This window comes from Coloeus monedula (assembly GCF_965178545.1).
Source record: "Coloeus monedula genome assembly, chromosome: 2".
Lineage (NCBI taxonomy): Eukaryota > Metazoa > Chordata > Aves > Passeriformes > Corvidae > Coloeus > Coloeus monedula.
In genome coordinates, this window is record NC_138782.1 from 118,850,674 (window position 1) to 118,867,141 (window position 16,468).

The 16,468-nt window shown below is 55.9% G+C and overlaps 1 protein-coding gene across 4 annotated transcripts in view; it reads left to right on the forward strand.

The window, feature by feature from the left end:
• NCOA1 (nuclear receptor coactivator 1) overlaps positions 1 to 16,468 on the forward strand; it is a 124,912-nt gene that overhangs the window by 73,047 nt on the left and 35,397 nt on the right. For all 4 annotated transcript variants that reach the window (XM_082277210.1, XM_082277212.1, XM_082277211.1 and 1 more), the window contains 2 exons: positions 1,382 to 1,547; positions 15,331 to 15,507. In XM_082277210.1, the coding sequence (XP_082133336.1) occupies positions 1,382 to 1,547; positions 15,331 to 15,507 (343 nt within the window). The remainder of the gene's footprint in view (positions 1 to 1,381; positions 1,548 to 15,330; positions 15,508 to 16,468) is intronic.

Consider the following 16,468-nt stretch of genomic DNA (forward strand, 5'->3'; position numbering starts at 1 on the left):
CTCCATCCCCAATCCCACTTTTTCCACCTCCTCCATCCCCTTTTGTCCGAACCCTTCCCATTCTGGCATCTCCATGGAAATGCTGCGAAGGGAAGGGAGGAATTCCCAAGCTGGAGAAAACCGGGAATGCTGCAGGGGGCTGGGCCAGGAGACCAAATTTCCATGGAAAAATTCCTAATTCCACATCCCGAGCTCGTGTCCCGACTGGAATTTCCATCCATGGCTGAGATGAGCAATTATCCCGGATTTCACTTATCCACGGAATGCTGTTAGCGGGAATAATCCGGTGGCAGAAGATTTGGGTTAGGAATATTCCTGAGGTTCCTAATATTCTCCGGATGGAGATTCCTGATTTTCCAGGCAGGGACACATTCCCCCGATGATCCCGGGCTGCTCCAGCCTTTCCTTGGATGCTCCCAGGGATTCCCTGGGAATTCCAGCGCAGCCGGGAATCCCTTCCCAAGATCCCAGCCCGAGCTGCCCTTTCCCAGGGAAATCCCTCCATTCCCGCCTCTCCCAGCCTGCCATTGGATCCAGCCCCATCCCGACTCCTCTCTCAGGAATTTTGGGAATGAGGGGGTTCTCTGGGAATCTCAGACTTCAGGAAGGGTCTCCCTTCCCTTTTCCTCCCTTTTATATCCTCCAAATCCCATAAAAATCCCTCGGGATGCATTCGGAGCCTCCTCGATCCCAGAATTCCAGACTGGTTTGGGTGGGATCCACGGAGCTGCAATCCCATCCCATTCCAAGCCCCCGATGATCCCAGGCTGCTCCAGCCTTTCCCTGGACACTGCCAGGGATCCGGGCATTCCCTGGGAATTCCAGCGCAGCCGGGAATCCCTTCCCAAGATCCCAGCCCGAGCTGCCCTTTCCCAGGGAAATCCCTCCATTCCCGCCTCTCCCAGCCTGCCATTGGATCCAGCCCCATCCCGACTCCTCTGCGGGAAGGAATTCCGGCCTCCAGGCCCTTCCCTGGCAATCTCGGCACTCCAGGAAGGCTCTCCCTTCCCTTTCCCATGCCCGACTTCCAGAAAAACCCCTGGCCATGGATTCGGAGCCTCCTGGATCCCAGAATCCCGGCATGCTTTGGCTGGGATCCACGCAGCTTCAATCCCATCCCATCCCAAGGCCGGCACCTCCCCCGATGATCCCAGGCTGCTCCAGCCTTTCCTTGGGCACTGCCAGGGATCCGGGCATTCCCTGGGAATTCCAGCCCAGCCGCAAATTCCTTCCCACATCCCACAATTCCTCCTTCATCCCCGCCTTTCCCATTCCTGCTTCCCTATCCCTGTGCCACCCCCTAGAATTCCAGGAATCCCAGGAACTGCTGAGCCGCGCCGGGAGCTGATTCCAGGATTTTTTTTCCCATCTTTTCCCGCAGTTCGCCGCCGAGCTGGAGCAGCTGGATCAGCTCCTGCCTTCCTTGGAAAAGGCGGCGCCGCTGCCCGGAATGTGCGGCCCGGAGAGGAGCGATTCCGGAGGGTCCGGAGTGAAGCCGGAGCTGCTGCAGCCCAGCACCGCTGCCAGAGCCCCCACGGGGCTGCCCCGTACGTGGAGAGCCGGGAATGGGAATGGGAACGGGATAAAATCCTCATCCCGGTCCAATCCCAGCCCTGTCCCCCAGGCCAGGGTGATCCAAGCGTTCCTTGGATATTCCCAGGGATGCAGGAGTCGGGATGGAGCGGAGGTTGCAGGGAGAGACAAACGGCGGCGGATGGATGTTGGCCGGGAGTTCTGGCACAAGGAATTGGGAATCCTGGAATGCTTTGGTGGGAAGGGGTTTATGGATGAGCCCTGGGAATGTTCCACAAGCCCAGAGCGCTCCGATCTTCCCGGGGGAAAAATTCCAGGCATGGGGCAGCCACAGCTTCTCTGGGAATTCCAGCCCAGCCGGGAATTCCTTCCCAAGATCCCAGCCCGAGCTCCCCTTTCCCACTGGGAAGCCATTCCCTGCCTCCTGCCCCTCCAGCCCTTTCCCAAATCCCAGCTCCCCTGGAGCCCCTTCAGGCTCGGGAAGCGGCTCCGAGGATTCCCGGGATCCTTCCCAGATCCAGCCGGACATTCCCGGCTCTCCCAGCCTGGCATTGGATGCAGCCCCATCCCGACTCCTCTCTGAGGAATTTTGGGAATAAGGGGGTTCTCTGGGAATCTCAGGACTTCAGGATGGGTCTCCCTTCCCTTTTCCTCCCTTTTATATCCCCCAAATCCCATAAAAATCCCTCGGGATGCATTCGGAGTATCCTTGATCCCAGAATTCCAGACTGGTTTGGGTGGGATCCACGGAGCTTCAATCCCATCCCATTCCAAGCCCCCGATGATCCCAGGCTGCTCCAGCCTTTCCTTGGACGCTCCCAGGGATTCCCTGGGAATTCCAGCCCAGCCGGGAATCCCTTCCCAAGATCCCAGCCCGAGCTGCCCTTTCCCAGGGAAATCCCTCCATTCCCGCCTCTCCCAGCCTGCCATTGGATCCAGCCCCATCCCGACTCCTCTGCGGGAAGGAATTCCGGCCTCCAGGCCCTTCCCTGGCAATCTCGGCACTCCAGGAAGGCTCTCCCTTCCCTTTCCCATGCCCGACTTCCAGAAAAACCCCTGGCCATGGATTCGGAGCCTCCTGGATCCCAGAATCCCGGAATGCTTTGGCTGGGATCCACGCAGCTTCAATCCCATCCCATTCCAAGGCCGGCACCTCCCCCGATGATCCCAGGCTGCTCCAGCCTTTCCTCGGACACTCCCAGGAATTCTCTGGCAATTCCAGCCCAGCCGCGAATTCCTTCCCAGGAATTCCAAGCCAATTCCCTTGGGAGCCGCGGGAATCCCGTTCAGGGAGAGGTGGGAATGTTTGGAATGGGGTCGGAATATCCCAAACATCCAAGGCTGCCAGGAAAAGCCACCAGGAGCCATCGGGATTCCCTCTGGTGCATCCCGCAGCCATTCCCATGGAATTCCCAGCGATTCATTCCCAAGGGCTCGGCTGCCTCTGCCTGGATCCGGAGGAGCTTTAACCCCTTCCCAACCCAAACGGCTCCGGAATTCCAGGATTCCCTCCCTTTAGGAGCATCCAACCCCTCCCTTTCGCTGGCTACGATTCCCAAATCCACGGGATTCTCGGGAATTTTCGTGTCCCGATTATTTGGAGCTCCCGATTTTCCGCTCCTGGATCCTTTTCCCTTTCCCTTTTTTCCATTTTCCTTTTCCTTTTCCCCTTTCCCTTTTCCCTAAATCCCTTCCCTTCCCCCTTTTCCCATTTTCCCCCTTTTTTCCCCCATTTTCTCCCCTTTTCCTCCTTTTTTCCCCTTCCCCACCTCATTTCCCCCTTTTCCCCCTTTTCCCTTTTTTCTCCCCATTTTCCCCTTTCCCACTTCTTTCCCCCTTTTATCCTTTCCCCTTTTTCCCCTCCTTTCTCCTCAATTTTCCCCTTTTTTCCCTCTTTCTCCGCATTTTCCCCCCTTTTTCCCTTTTTCCTGCTTTTCTCCCCCTTTTTCCCTTCCCCCCTCTTTTTTCCCCCTTTCCCCCCACTTTCTCCCCTTTTCCCCCCTTTTTGTTTTTTCCCCCTTTTTCCCCCTTCTGCCTTTTTTTCCTTTTCCCGATTTTCCCCCTTTTTTCCCTTTCCCCCCCCCTTTTTCCCCCTTTTTTCCCTTTTTTCCCATATTTCTCCCATTTTTCCCTTTTCTTTCCCCTTTTCCCCGTCTTTCCCCCCCTTTTCTCTTTCCCCCCGTTTTCTCCCTATTTCCCTTTTCCCATTTTTCCCCTTCCCCCCCCTTTTTCCCCTTTTCTCTTTTTCCCCCTTTTCCCCTTTTTCCCCCTTTTCCCCTTCTTTCCTTTTTCCCTTTTTCCCTTTTTTCCCCTTTTCCCCTTTTTTCCTTTTTCCTTTTTCCCCCTTTTCCCCCTTTTTTCCCATTTTCCACCCTTTTCCCGTTTTTTCCTTTTCCTCTTTTTTCTCCCCTTTTCCCCCTTATTTCCCCCTTTTCCCCCCTTTTCCCCCTTTCCCACTTTTTCCCATTTCCCCCCCTTTTCCCCCTTTTTTTTCCCTTTTCTCCTTTCCCCCTTTTTCACTTTTTTCCCCTTTTCCCCTTCTTTCCTTTTGCCTTTTCCCCCTTTTCCCCTTTTTTCCTTTTTCATTTTTTCCCCCTTGCCCCCTTTCCCCCTTTTTTCCCCTTCCCCCCCCTTTTCCCCTTTTTTCCTATTTTTCCCTTGTCCCCTTTTCTTCCCCTTTTCCCATTTCCCCTTTTTTCCCCCCTTTTTCCCCCTATCCCACTTTTTCCCAATTTTTCCCTTTTTCCCCATTTTTTTCCTTTTTCCCATTTTTCCCTTTTTCACTTTTTTCCCCCTTTTCCCCTTTCCATTTCCCCTTTCTTCCCATTTTTCCCATTTTTTCCCCTTTCCATTTCCCCTTTCTTCCCATTTTTCCCATTTTCCCCCCTTTCTCCGATTTCCCCCCATTTTTCTCCCATTTTCCCCCTTTCGCCCCCTTTTTCCCCTTTCCCACCCCATTCCCCTCTTTTCACATTTTTTCCCTCTTTTCCCCTATTTCCCCTCCATTACCCTCCTCAATCCCTCAGGAAGTGACTCCCGTTCCCGCTCTCTTTTCCCGCTTTTTCCCCCCATTTCCCTCCTCAATCCCTCAGGAAGTGACTCCCGTTCCCGCTCTCTTTTCCCGCTTTTTCCCCCCATTTCCCTCCTCAATCCCTCAGGAAGTGACTCCCGTTCCCGCTCTCTTTTCCCGCTTTTTCCCCCCATTTCCCTCCTCAATCCCTCAGGAAGTGACTCCCGTTCCCGCTCTCTTTTCCCGCCCTTTCCCCCCATTTCCCTCCTCAATCCCTCAGGAAGTGACTCCCGTTCCCGCTCTCTTTTCCCGCCCTTTCCCCCATTTCCCTCCTCAATCCCTCAGGAAGTGACTCCCGTTCCCGCTCTCTTTTCCCGCCCTTTCCCCCATTTCCTCTCCTCAATCCCTCAGGAAGTGACTCCCGTTCCCGCTCTCTTTTCCCGCCCTTTCCCCCATTTCCCTCCTCAATCCCTCAGGAAGTGACTCCCGTTCCCGCTCTCTTTTCCCGCTTTTTCCCCCCATTTCCCTCCTCAATCCCTCAGGAAGTGACTCCCGTTCCCGCTCTCTTTTCCCGCTTTTTCCCCCCATTTCCCTCCTCAATCCCTCAGGAAGTGACTCCCGTTCCCGCTCTCTTTTCCCGCCCTTTCCCCCATTTCCCTCCTCAATCCCTCAGGAAGTGACTCCCGTTCCCGCTCTCTTTTCCCGCCCTTTCCCCCCATTTCCCTCCTCAATCCCTCAGGAAGTGACTCCCGTTCCCGCTCTCTTTTCCCGCCCTTTCCCCCATTTCCCTCCTCAATCCCTCAGGAAGTGACTCCCGTTCCCGCTCTCTTTTCCCGCCTTTATCCCCCCATTTCCCTCCTCAATCCCTCAGGAAGTGACTCCCGTTCCCGCTCTCTTTTCCCGCCCTTTCCCCCATTTCCCTCCTCAATCCCTCAGGAAGTGACTCCCGTTCCCGCTCTCTTTTCCCGCTTTTTCCCCCCATTTCCCTCCTCAATCCCTCAGGAAGTGACTCCCGTTCCCGCTCTCTTTTCCCGCCCTTTCCCCCATTTCCTCTCCTCAATCCCTCAGGAAGTGACTCCCGTTCCCGCTCTCTTTTCCCGCCCTTTCCCCCATTTCCCTCCTCAATCCCTCAGGAAGTGACTCCCGTTCCCGCTCTCTTTTCCCTCCCTTTCCCCCCATTTCCCTCCTCAATCCCTCAGGAAGTGACTCCCGTTCCCGCTCTCTTTTCCCTCCCTTTCCCCCATTTCCCTCCTCAATCCCTCAGGAAGTGACTCCCGTTCCCGCTCTCTTTTCCCGCCCTTTCCCCCCATTTCCCTCCTCAATCCCTCAGGAAGTGACTCCCGTTCCCGCTCTCTTTTCCCGCCCTTTCCCCCCATTTCCTCTCCTCAATCCCTCAGGAAGTGACTCCCGTTCCCGCTCTCTTTTCCCGCTTTTTCCCCCCATTTCCCTCCTCAATCCCTCAGGAAGTGACTCCCGTTCCCGCTCTCTTTTCCCGCTTTTTCCCCCCATTTCCCTCCTCAATCCCTCAGGAAGTGACTCCCGTTCCCGCTCTCTTTTCCCGCCTTTTTCCCCCCATTTCCCTCCTCAATCCCTCAGGAAGTGACTCCCGTTCCCGCTCTCTTTTCCCGCCTTTATCCCCCCATTTCCCTCCTCAATCCCTCAGGAAGTGACTCCCGTTCCCGCTCTCTTTTCCCGCCTTTTTCCCCCCATTTCCTCTCCTCAATCCCTCAGGAAGTGACTCCCGTTCCCGCTCTCTTTTCCCGCCTTTATCCCCCCATTTCCCTCCTCAATCCCTCAGGAAGTGACTCCCGTTCCCGCTCTCTTTTCCCGCTTTTTCCCCCCATTTCCCTCCTCAATCCCTCAGGAAGTGACTCCCGTTCCCGCTCTCTTTTCCCGCCCTTTCCCCCATTTCCCTCCTCAATCCCTCAGGAAGTGACTCCCGTTCCCGCTCTCTTTTCCCGCCCTTTCTCCCCATTTCCCTCCTCAATCCCTCAGGAAGTGACTCCCGTTCCCGCTCTCTTTTCCCGCCCTTTCCCCCATTTCCCTCCTCAATCCCTCAGGAAGTGACTCCCGTTCCCGCTCTCTTTTCCCACCTTTATCCCCATTTCCCTCCTCAATCCCTCAGGAAGTGACTCCCGTTCCCTCTCTCTTTTCCCGCCTTTATCCCCCCATTTATCTCCTCAATCCCTCAGGAAGTGACTCCCGTTCCCGCTCTCTTTTCCCGCCCTTTCCCCCCATTTCCCTCCTCAATCCCTCAGGAAGTGACTCCCGTTCCCGCTCTCTTTTCCCGCCCTTTCCCCCATTTCCCTCCTCAATCCCTCAGGAAGTGACTCCCGTTCCCGCTCTCTTTTCCCGCCCTTTCCCCCCATTTCCCTCCTCAATCCCTCAGGAAGTGACTCCCGTTCCCGCTCTCTTTTCCCGCCCTTTCCCCCCATTTCCCTCCTCAATCCCTCAGGAAGTGACTCCCATTCCCGCTCTCTTTTCCCTCCCTTTCCCCCATTTCCCTCCTCAATCCCTCAGGAAGTGACTCCCGTTCCCGCTCTCTTTTCCTGCCCTTTCCCCCCATTTCCCTCCTCAATCCCTCAGGAAGTGACTCCCGTTCCCGCTCTCTTTTCCCTCCCTTTCCCCCCATTTCCCTCCTCAATCCCTCAGGAAGTGACTCCCGTTCCCGCTCTCTTTTCCCGCTTTTTCCCCCCATTTCCCTCCTCAATCCCTCAGGAAGTGACTCCCGTTCCCGCTCTCTTTTCCCGCTTTTTCCCCCCATTTCCCTCCTCAATCCCTCAGGAAGTGACTCCCGTTCCCGCTCTCTTTTCCCGCCCTTTCCCCCATTTCCCTCCTCAATCCCTCAGGAAGTGACTCCCGTTCCCGCTCTCTTTTCCCGCTTTTTCCCCCCATTTCCCTCCTCAATCCCTCAGGAAGTGACTCCCGTTCCCGCTCTCTTTTCCCGCTTTTTCCCCCCATTTCCCTCCTCAATCCCTCAGGAAGTGACTCCCGTTCCCGCTCTCTTTTCCCGCCCTTTTCCCCCATTTCCCTCCTCAATCCCTCAGGAAGTGACTCCCGTTCCCGCTCTCTTTTCCCGCCCTTTCCCCCCATTTCCCTCCTCAATCCCTCAGGAAGTGACTCCCGTTCCCGCTCTCTTTTCCCGCTTTTTCCCCCCATTTCCCTCCTCAATCCCTCAGGAAGTGACTCCCGTTCCCGCTCTCTTTTCCCGCTTTTTCCCCGCATTTCCCTCCTCAATCCCTCAGGAAGTGACTCCCGTTCCCGCTCTCTTTTCCCGCCCTTTCCCCCATTTCCCTCCTCAATCCCTCAGGAAGTGACTCCCGTTCCCGCTCTCTTTTCCCGCCCTTTCCCCCATTTCCCTCCTCAATCCCTCAGGAAGTGACTCCCGTTCCCGCTCTCTTTTCCCGCTTTATCCCCCCATTTCCCTCCTCAATCCCTCAGGAAGTGACTCCCGTTCCCGCTCTCTTTTCCCGCTTTTTCCCCCCATTTCCCTCCTCAATCCCTCAGGAAGTGACTCCCGTTCCCGCTCTCTTTTCCCGCCCTTTCCCCCCCATTTCCTCTCCTCAATCCCTCAGGAAGTGACTCCCGTTCCCGCTCTCTTTTCCCGCCCTTTCCCCCATTTCCCTCCTCAATCCCTCAGGAAGTGACTCCCGTTCCCGCTCTCTTTTCCCGCCTTTTCCCCCCATTTCTCTCCTCAATCCCTCAGGAAGTGACTCCCGTTCCCGCTCTCTTTTCCCTCCCTTTCCCCCATTTCCCTCCTCAATCCCTCAGGAAGTGACTCCCGTTCCCGCTCTCTTTTCCCACTTTTTCCCCCCATTTCCCTCCTCAATCCCTCAGGAAGTGACTCCCGTTCCCGCTCTCTTTTCCCGCCTTTTCCCCCCATTTCTCTCCTCAATCCCTCAGGAAGTGACTCCCGTTCCCGCTCTCTTTTCCCTCCCTTTCCCCCATTTCCCTCCTCAATCCCTCAGGAAGTGACTCCCGTTCCCGCTCTCTTTTCCCGCCCTTTCCCCCATTTCCCTCCTCAATCCCTCAGGAAGTGACTCCCGTTCCCGCTCTCTTTTCCCGCCCTTTCCCCCATTTCCCTCCTCAATCCCTCAGGAAGTGACTCCCGTTCCCGCTCTCTTTTCCCGCTTTTTCCCCCCATTTCCCTCCTCAATCCCTCAGGAAGTGACTCCCGTTCCCGCTCTCTTTTCCCGCTTTTCCCCCCATTTCCCTCCTCAATCCCTCAGGAAGTGACTCCCGTTCCCGCTCTCTTTTCCCGCTTTTTCCCCCCATTTCCCTCCTCAATCCCTCAGGAAGTGACTCCCGTTCCCGCTCTCTTTTCCCGCTTTTCCCCCCATTTCCCTCCTCAATCCCTCAGGAAGTGACTCCTGTTCCCGCTCTCTTTTCCCTCCCTTTCCCCCCATTTCCCTCCTCAATCCCTCAGGAAGTGACTCCCGTTCCCGCTCTCTTTTCCCGCTTTTTCCCCCCATTTCCCTCCTCAATCCCTCAGGAAGTGACTCCCGTTCCCGCTCTCTTTTCCCGCCCTTTCCCCCCATTTCCCTCCTCAATCCCTCAGGAAGTGACTCCCGTTCCCGCTCTCTTTTCCCGCCCTTTCCCCCCATTTCCCTCCTCAATCCCTCAGGAAGTGACTCCCGTTCCCGCTCTCTTTTCCCGCCCTTTCCCCCATTTCCCTCCTCAATCCCTCAGGAAGTGACTCCCGTTCCCGCTCTCTTTTTCCGCTTTTTCCCCCCATTTCCCTCCTCAATCCCTCAGGAAGTGACTCCCGTTCCCGCTCTCTTTTCCCGCTTTTTCCCCCCATTTCCCTCCTCAATCCCTCAGGAAGTGACTCCCGTTCCCGCTCTCTTTTCCCGCTTTTTCCCCCCATTTCCCTCCTCAATCCCTCAGGAAGTGACTCCCGTTCCCGCTCTCTTTTCCCGCTTTTTCCCCCCATTTCCCTCCTCAATCCCTCAGGAAGTGACTCCCGTTCCCGCTCTCTTTTCCCGCCTTTTTCCCCCCATTTCCTCTCCTCAATCCCTCAGGAAGTGACTCCCGTTCCCGCTCTCTTTTCCCGCCTTTATCCCCCCATTTCCCTCCTCAATCCCTCAGGAAGTGACTCCCGTTCCCGCTCTCTTTTCCCGCTTTTTCCCCCCATTTCCCTCCTCAATCCCTCAGGAAGTGACTCCCGTTCCCGCTCTCTTTTCCCGCCCTTTCTCCCCATTTCCCTCCTCAATCCCTCAGGAAGTGACTCCCGTTCCCGCTCTCTTTTCCCGCTTTTTCCCCCCATTTCCCTCCTCAATCCCTCAGGAAGTGACTCCCGTTCCCGCTCTCTTTTCCCGCCCTTTCCCCCCATTTCCCTCCTCAATCCCTCAGGAAGTGACTCCCGTTCCCGCTCTCTTTTCCCGCTTTTTCCCCCCATTTCCCTCCTCAATCCCTCAGGAAGTGACTCCCGTTCCCGCTCTCTTTTCCCGCCTTTATCCCCCCATTTCCCTCCTCAATCCCTCAGGAAGTGACTCCCGTTCCCGCTCTCTTTTCCCGCCCTTTCCCCCATTTCCCTCCTCAATCCCTCAGGAAGTGACTCCCGTTCCCGCTCTCTTTTCCCGCTTTTCCCCCATTTCCCTCCTCAATCCCTCAGGAAGTGACTCCCGTTCCCGCTCTCTTTTCCCTCCCTTTCCCCCATTTCCCTCCTCAATCCCTCAGGAAGTGACTCCCGTTCCCGCTCTCTTTTCCCGCTTTTTCCCCCCATTTCCCTCCTCAATCCCTCAGGAAGTGACTCCCGTTCCCGCTCTCTTTTCCCGCCCTTTCCCCCATTTCCCTCCTCAATCCCTCAGGAAGTGACTCCCGTTCCCGCTCTCTTTTCCCGCCTTTATCCCTCCATTTCCCTCCTCAATCCCTCAGGAAGTGACTCCCGTTCCCGCTCTCTTTTCCCGCTTTTCCCCCCATTTCCCTCCTCAATCCCTCAGGAAGTGACTCCCGTTCCCGCTCTCTTTTCCCGCTTTTTCCCCCATTTCCCTCCTCAATCCCTCAGGAAGTGACTCCCGTTCCCGCTCTCTTTTCCCGCTTTTTCCCCCCATTTCCCTCCTCAATCCCTCCGGAAGTGACTCCCGTTCCCGCTCTCTTTTCCCTCCCTTTCCCCCATTTCCCTCCTCAATCCCTCAGGAAGTGACTCCCGTTCCCGCTCTCTTTTCCCGCTTTTCCCCCCATTTCCCTCCTCAATCCCTCAGGAAGTGACTCCCGTTCCCGCTCTCTTTTCCCGCCCTTTCCCCCCATTTCCCTCCTCAGTCCCTCAGGAAGTGACTCCCGTTCCCGCTCTCTTTTCCCGCTTTTTCCCCCCATTTCCCTCCTCAATCCCTCAGGAAGTGACTCCCGTTCCCGCTCTCTTTTCCCGCCCTTTCCCCCCATTTCCCTCCTCAGTCCCTCAGGAAGTGACTCCCGTTCCCGCTCTCTTTTCCCGCTTTTTCCCCCCATTTCCCTCCTCAATCCCTCAGGAAGTGACTCCCGTTCCCGCTCTCTTTTCCCGCCCTTTCCCCCCCCATTTCCCTCCTCAATCCCTCAGGAAGTGACTCCCGTTCCCGCTCTCTTTTCCCGCCCTTTCCCCCCATTTCCCTCCTCAATCCCTCAGGAAGTGACTCCCGTTCCCGCTCTCTTTTCCCGCCCTTTCCCCCCATTTCCCTCCTCAATCCCTCAGGAAGTGACTCCCGTTCCCGCTCTCTTTTCCCGCCCTTTCCCCCATTTCCCTCCTCAATCCCTCAGGAAGTGACTCCCGTTCCCGCTCTCTTTTCCCGCCTTTATCCCCCCATTTCCCTCCTCAATCCCTCAGGAAGTGACTCCCGTTCCCGCTCTCTTTTCCCGCCCTTTCCCCCATTTCCCTCCTCAATCCCTCAGGAAGTGACTCCCGTTCCCGCTCTCTTTTCCCGCTTTTTCCCCCCATTTCCCTCCTCAATCCCTCAGGAAGTGACTCCCGTTCCCGCTCTCTTTTCCCGCCCTTTCCCCCATTTCCTCTCCTCAATCCCTCAGGAAGTGACTCCCGTTCCCGCTCTCTTTTCCCGCCCTTTCCCCCATTTCCCTCCTCAATCCCTCAGGAAGTGACTCCCGTTCCCGCTCTCTTTTCCCGCTTTTTCCCCCCATTTCCCTCCTCAATCCCTCAGGAAGTGACTCCCGTTCCCGCTCTCTTTTCCCGCCCTTTCCCCCATTTCTCTCCTCAATCCCTCAGGAAGTGACTCCCGTTCCCGCTCTCTTTTCCCGCTTTTTCCCCCCATTTCCCTCCTCAATCCCTCAGGAAGTGACTCCCGTTCCCGCTCTCTTTTCCCGCCCTTTCCCCCCATTTCCCTCCTCAATCCCTCAGGAAGTGACTCCCGTTCCCGCTCTCTTTTCCCGCCTTTATCCCTCCATTTCCCTCCTCAATCCCTCAGGAAGTGACTCCCGTTCCCGCTCTCTTTTCCCGCTTTTTCCCCCCATTTCCCTCCTCAATCCCTCAGGAAGTGACTCCCGTTCCCGCTCTCTTTTCCCTCCCTTTCCCCCATTTCCCTCCTCAATCCCTCAGGAAGTGACTCCCGTTCCCGCTCTCTTTTCCCGCTTTTTCCCCCCATTTCCCTCCTCAATCCCTCAGGAAGTGACTCCCGTTCCCGCTCTCTTTTCCCGCCTTTATCCCCCCATTTCCCTCCTCAATCCCTCAGGAAGTGACTCCCGTTCCCGCTCTCTTTTCCCACCCTTTCCCCCCCATTTCCCTCCTCAATCCCTCAGGAAGTGACTCCCGTTCCCGCTCTCTTTTCCCGCCCTTTCCCCCATTTCCCTCCTCAATCCCTCAGGAAGTGACTCCCGTTCCCGCTCTCTTTTCCCGCTTTTTCCCCCCATTTCCCTCCTCAATCCCTCAGGAAGTGACTCCCGTTCCCGCTCTCTTTTCCCGCCCTTTCCCCCATTTCCCTCCTCAATCCCTCAGGAAGTGACTCCCGTTCCCGCTCTCTTTTCCCGCCCTTTCCCCCATTTCCCTCCTCAATCCCTCAGGAAGTGACTCCCGTTCCCGCTCTCTTTTCCCGCTTTTTCCCCCCATTTCCCTCCTCAATCCCTCAGGAAGTGACTCCCGTTCCCGCTCTCTTTTCCCTCCCTTTTCCCCCATTTCCCTCCTCAATCCCTCAGGAAGTGACTCCCGTTCCCGCTCTCTTTTCCCGCTTTTTCCCCCCATTTCCCTCCTCAATCCCTCAGGAAGTGACTCCCGTTCCCGCTCTCTTTTCCCGCCCTTTCCCCCCATTTCCCTCCTCAATCCCTCAGGAAGTGACTCCCGTTCCCGCTCTCTTTTCCCTCCCTTTTCCCCCATTTCCCTCCTCAATCCCTCAGGAAGTGACTCCCGTTCCCGCTCTCTTTTTCCGCCTTTTTCCCCCCATTTCCCTCCTCAATCCCTCAGGAAGTGACTCCCGTTCCCGCTCTCTTTTCCCTCCCTTTCCCCCCATTTCCCTCCTCAATCCCTCAGGAAGTGACTCCCGTTCCCGCTCTCTTTTCCCGCCCTTTCCCCCATTTCCCTCCTCAATCCCTCAGGAAGTGACTCCCGTTCCCGCTCTCTTTTCCCTCCCTTTTCCCCCATTTCCCTCCTCAATCCCTCAGGAAGTGACTCCCGTTCCCGCTCTCTTTTCCCGCTTTTTCCCCCCATTACCCTCCTCAATCCCTCAGGAAGTGACTCCCGTTCCCGCTCTCTTTTCCCGCCCTTTCCCCCCATTTCCCTCCTCAATCCCTCAGGAAGTGACTCCCGTTCCCGCTCTCTTTTCCCGCTTTTTCCCCCCATTCCCCTCCTCAATCCCTCAGGAAGTGACTCCCGTTCCCGCTCTCTTTTCCCGCCCTTTCCCCCATTTCCCTCCTCAATCCCTCAGGAAGTGACTCCCGTTCCCGCTCTCTTTTCCCGCTTTTTCCCCCCATTTCCCTCCTCAATCCCTCAGGAAGTGACTCCCGTTCCCGCTCTCTTTTCCCGCCCTTTCCCCCATTTCCCTCCTCAATCCCTCAGGAAGTGACTCCCGTTCCCGCTCTCTTTTCCCGCCCTTTCCCCCCATTTCCCTCCTCAATCCCTCAGGAAGTGACTCCCGTTCCCGCTCTCTTTTCCCGCCCTTTCCCCCCATTTCCTCAATCCCTCAGGAAGTGTCTCCCGTTCCCGCTCTCTTTTCCTGCCCTTTCCCCCATTTCCCTCCTCAATCCCTCAGGAAGTGACTCCCGTTCCCGCTCTCTTTTCCCGCCCTTTCCTCCATTTCCCTCCTCAATCCCTCAGGAAGTGACTCCCGTTCCCGCTCTCTTTTCCCGCCCTTTCCCCCATTTCCCTCCTCAATCCCTCAGGAAGTGACTCCCGTTCCCGCTCTCTTTTCCCGCTTTTTCCCCCCATTTCTCTCCTCAATCCCTCAGGAAGTGACTCCCGTTCCCGCTCTCTTTTCCCGCTTTTTCCCCCCATTTCCCTCCTCAATCCCTCAGGAAGTGACTCCCGTTCCCGCTCTCTTTTCCCGCTTTTTCCCCCCATTTCCCTCCTCAATCCCTCAGGAAGTGACTCCCGTTCCCGCTCTCTTTTCCCGCTTTTTCCCCCCATTTCCCTCCTCAATCCCTCAGGAAGTGACTCCCGTTCCCGCTCTCTTTTCCCGCCTTTATCCCCCCATTTCCCTCCTCAATCCCTCAGGAAGTGACTCCCGTTCCCGCTCTCTTTTCCCGCCTTTATCCCCCCATTTCCCTCCTCAATCCCTCAGGAAGTGACTCCCGTTCCCGCTCTCTTTTCCCGCCCTTTCCCCCATTTCCCTCCTCAATCCCTCAGGAAGTGACTCCCGTTCCCGCTCTCTTTTCCCGCCCTTTCCCCCATTTCCCTCCTCAATCCCTCAGGAAGTGACTCCCGTTCCCGCTCTCTTTTCCCGCCCTTTCCCCCATTTCCCTCCTCAATCCCTCAGGAAGTGACTCCCGTTCCCGCTCTCTTTTCCCGCCCTTTCCCCCCATTTCCCTCCTCAATCCCTCAGGAAGTGACTCCCGTTCCCGCTCTCTTTTCCCGCTTTTTCCCCCCATTTCCCTCCTCAATCCCTCAGGAAGTGACTCCCGTTCCCGCTCTCTTTTCCCGCTTTTTCCCCCATTTCCCTCCTCAATCCCTCAGGAAGTGACTCCCGTTCCCGCTCTCTTTTCCCGCTTTTTCCCCCCATTTCCCTCCTCAATCCCTCAGGAAGTGACTCCCGTTCCCGCTCTCTTTTCCCGCCCTTTCCCCCCATTTCCCCTCCTCAATCCCTCAGGAAGTGACTCCCGTTCCCGCTCTCTTTTCCCGCTTTTTCCCCCCATTTCCCTCCTCAATCCCTCAGGAAGTGACTCCCGTTCCCGCTCTCTTTTCCCACCCTTTCCCCCCCATTTCCCTCCTCAATCCCTCAGGAAGTGACTCCCGTTCCCGCTCTCTTTTCCCGCCCTTTCCCCCATTTCCTCTCCTCAATCCCTCAGGAAGTGACTCCCGTTCCCGCTCTCTTTTCCCGCTTTTTCCCCCCATTTCCCTCCTCAATCCCTCAGGAAGTGACTCCCGTTCCCGCTCTCTTTTCCCACCCTTTCCCCCCATTTCCCTCCTCAATCCCTCAGGAAGTGACTCTCGTTCCCGCTCTCTTTTCCCGCTTTTTCCCCCCATTTCCCTCCTCAATCCCTCAGGAAGTGACTCCCGTTCCCGCTCTCTTTTCCTGCCCTTTCCCCCATTTCCCTCCTCAATCCCTCAGGAAGTGACTCCCGTTCCCGCTCTCTTTTCCCGCCCTTTCCCCCATTTCCCTCCTCAATCCCTCAGGAAGTGACTCCCGTTCCCGCTCTCTTTTCCCGCCCTTTCCCAGCTCTCGGCGCCGCTCCGGCCGTTCCTTCCCGCGCTCCCTTCGATTTCTGCGACGCCGCCGCGGATCCTCCGCAGCTCCGGCCGCCTCCGTGTCCCGGGAATGCCGGCAGCTCCCGCGGCCCGGCCCCGCCGGGAAGAGGCTCCGCCAGCGCTCCCAGCGCCTTCCCGCCGGATGCAGGTCGGCTCCTTCCCTCTCCCCTTCCGCCTCTTCCCAAGCTTTGCCCTGGGAATTCCGTGGGGAGAGCCCAGGAGGCCGAGCGGGGCGGCTCTGGGGCCTTGGAATTCCCAGCTGGGATCGTTGTGTTATGGAAAAGGAGCTTGGAATTTCTGGGATGCTGGAGAAAATTCCCGAAATTCTGGGATTTAAGGCGTTTTTAATTCCGGAAGATTTGTCCTAAACATTGCCATAAAAAAGGAGCCGGGGATTTCTGGGATCCCAGAGAAAATTCCCGAAATTCCGGCATTTATGGGATTTTTAATTCCTGCAGATTTTCCCTGAACATTCCCAGATTTCAGGAGATGGGAATTTCTGGGATCCTGGAGATAATTCCCTAAATTCTGTGATTTGTGGGATTTCTAATTCCTGAAGATTTTCCCAAATAAATCCCTGAACATTCCCATAAAAAAGGAGCCGGGAATTTCTGGGATCCCAGAGAAAATTCCCAAAATTCCGGCATTTATGGGATTTTTATTTCCTGCAGATTTTCCCTGAATATTCCCAAACTTGAGCCAGGAATTTCTGAGGATTCCAGAGAAAATTCCCAAAATTCTGGGATTTTAGGGATTTTTTAATTCTTAATAAATTTCCCAAATAAATCCCTGAACATTCCCAGATTTCAGGAGCCGGGAATTTCTGGGATCCCAGAGAAAATTCCCAAAATTCTGGGATTTGTGGGGTTTTTAATTCCTGAAGATTTTCCCTGAAGATTCCCAAATTTCAGGAGTCGGGGATTTTTGGGATCGCGGAGAAAATTCCTTAAATTCCGGCATTTATGGGATTTTTAATTCCTGAAGATTTTCCCTGAACATTCCCAAACTGGAGCCTGGAATTTCTGAGGATCCCAGAGAAAATTCCCAAAATTCTGGGATTTAAGGGATTTTTAATTCCTGAAGATTTTCCCTGAACATTCCCAAACTTG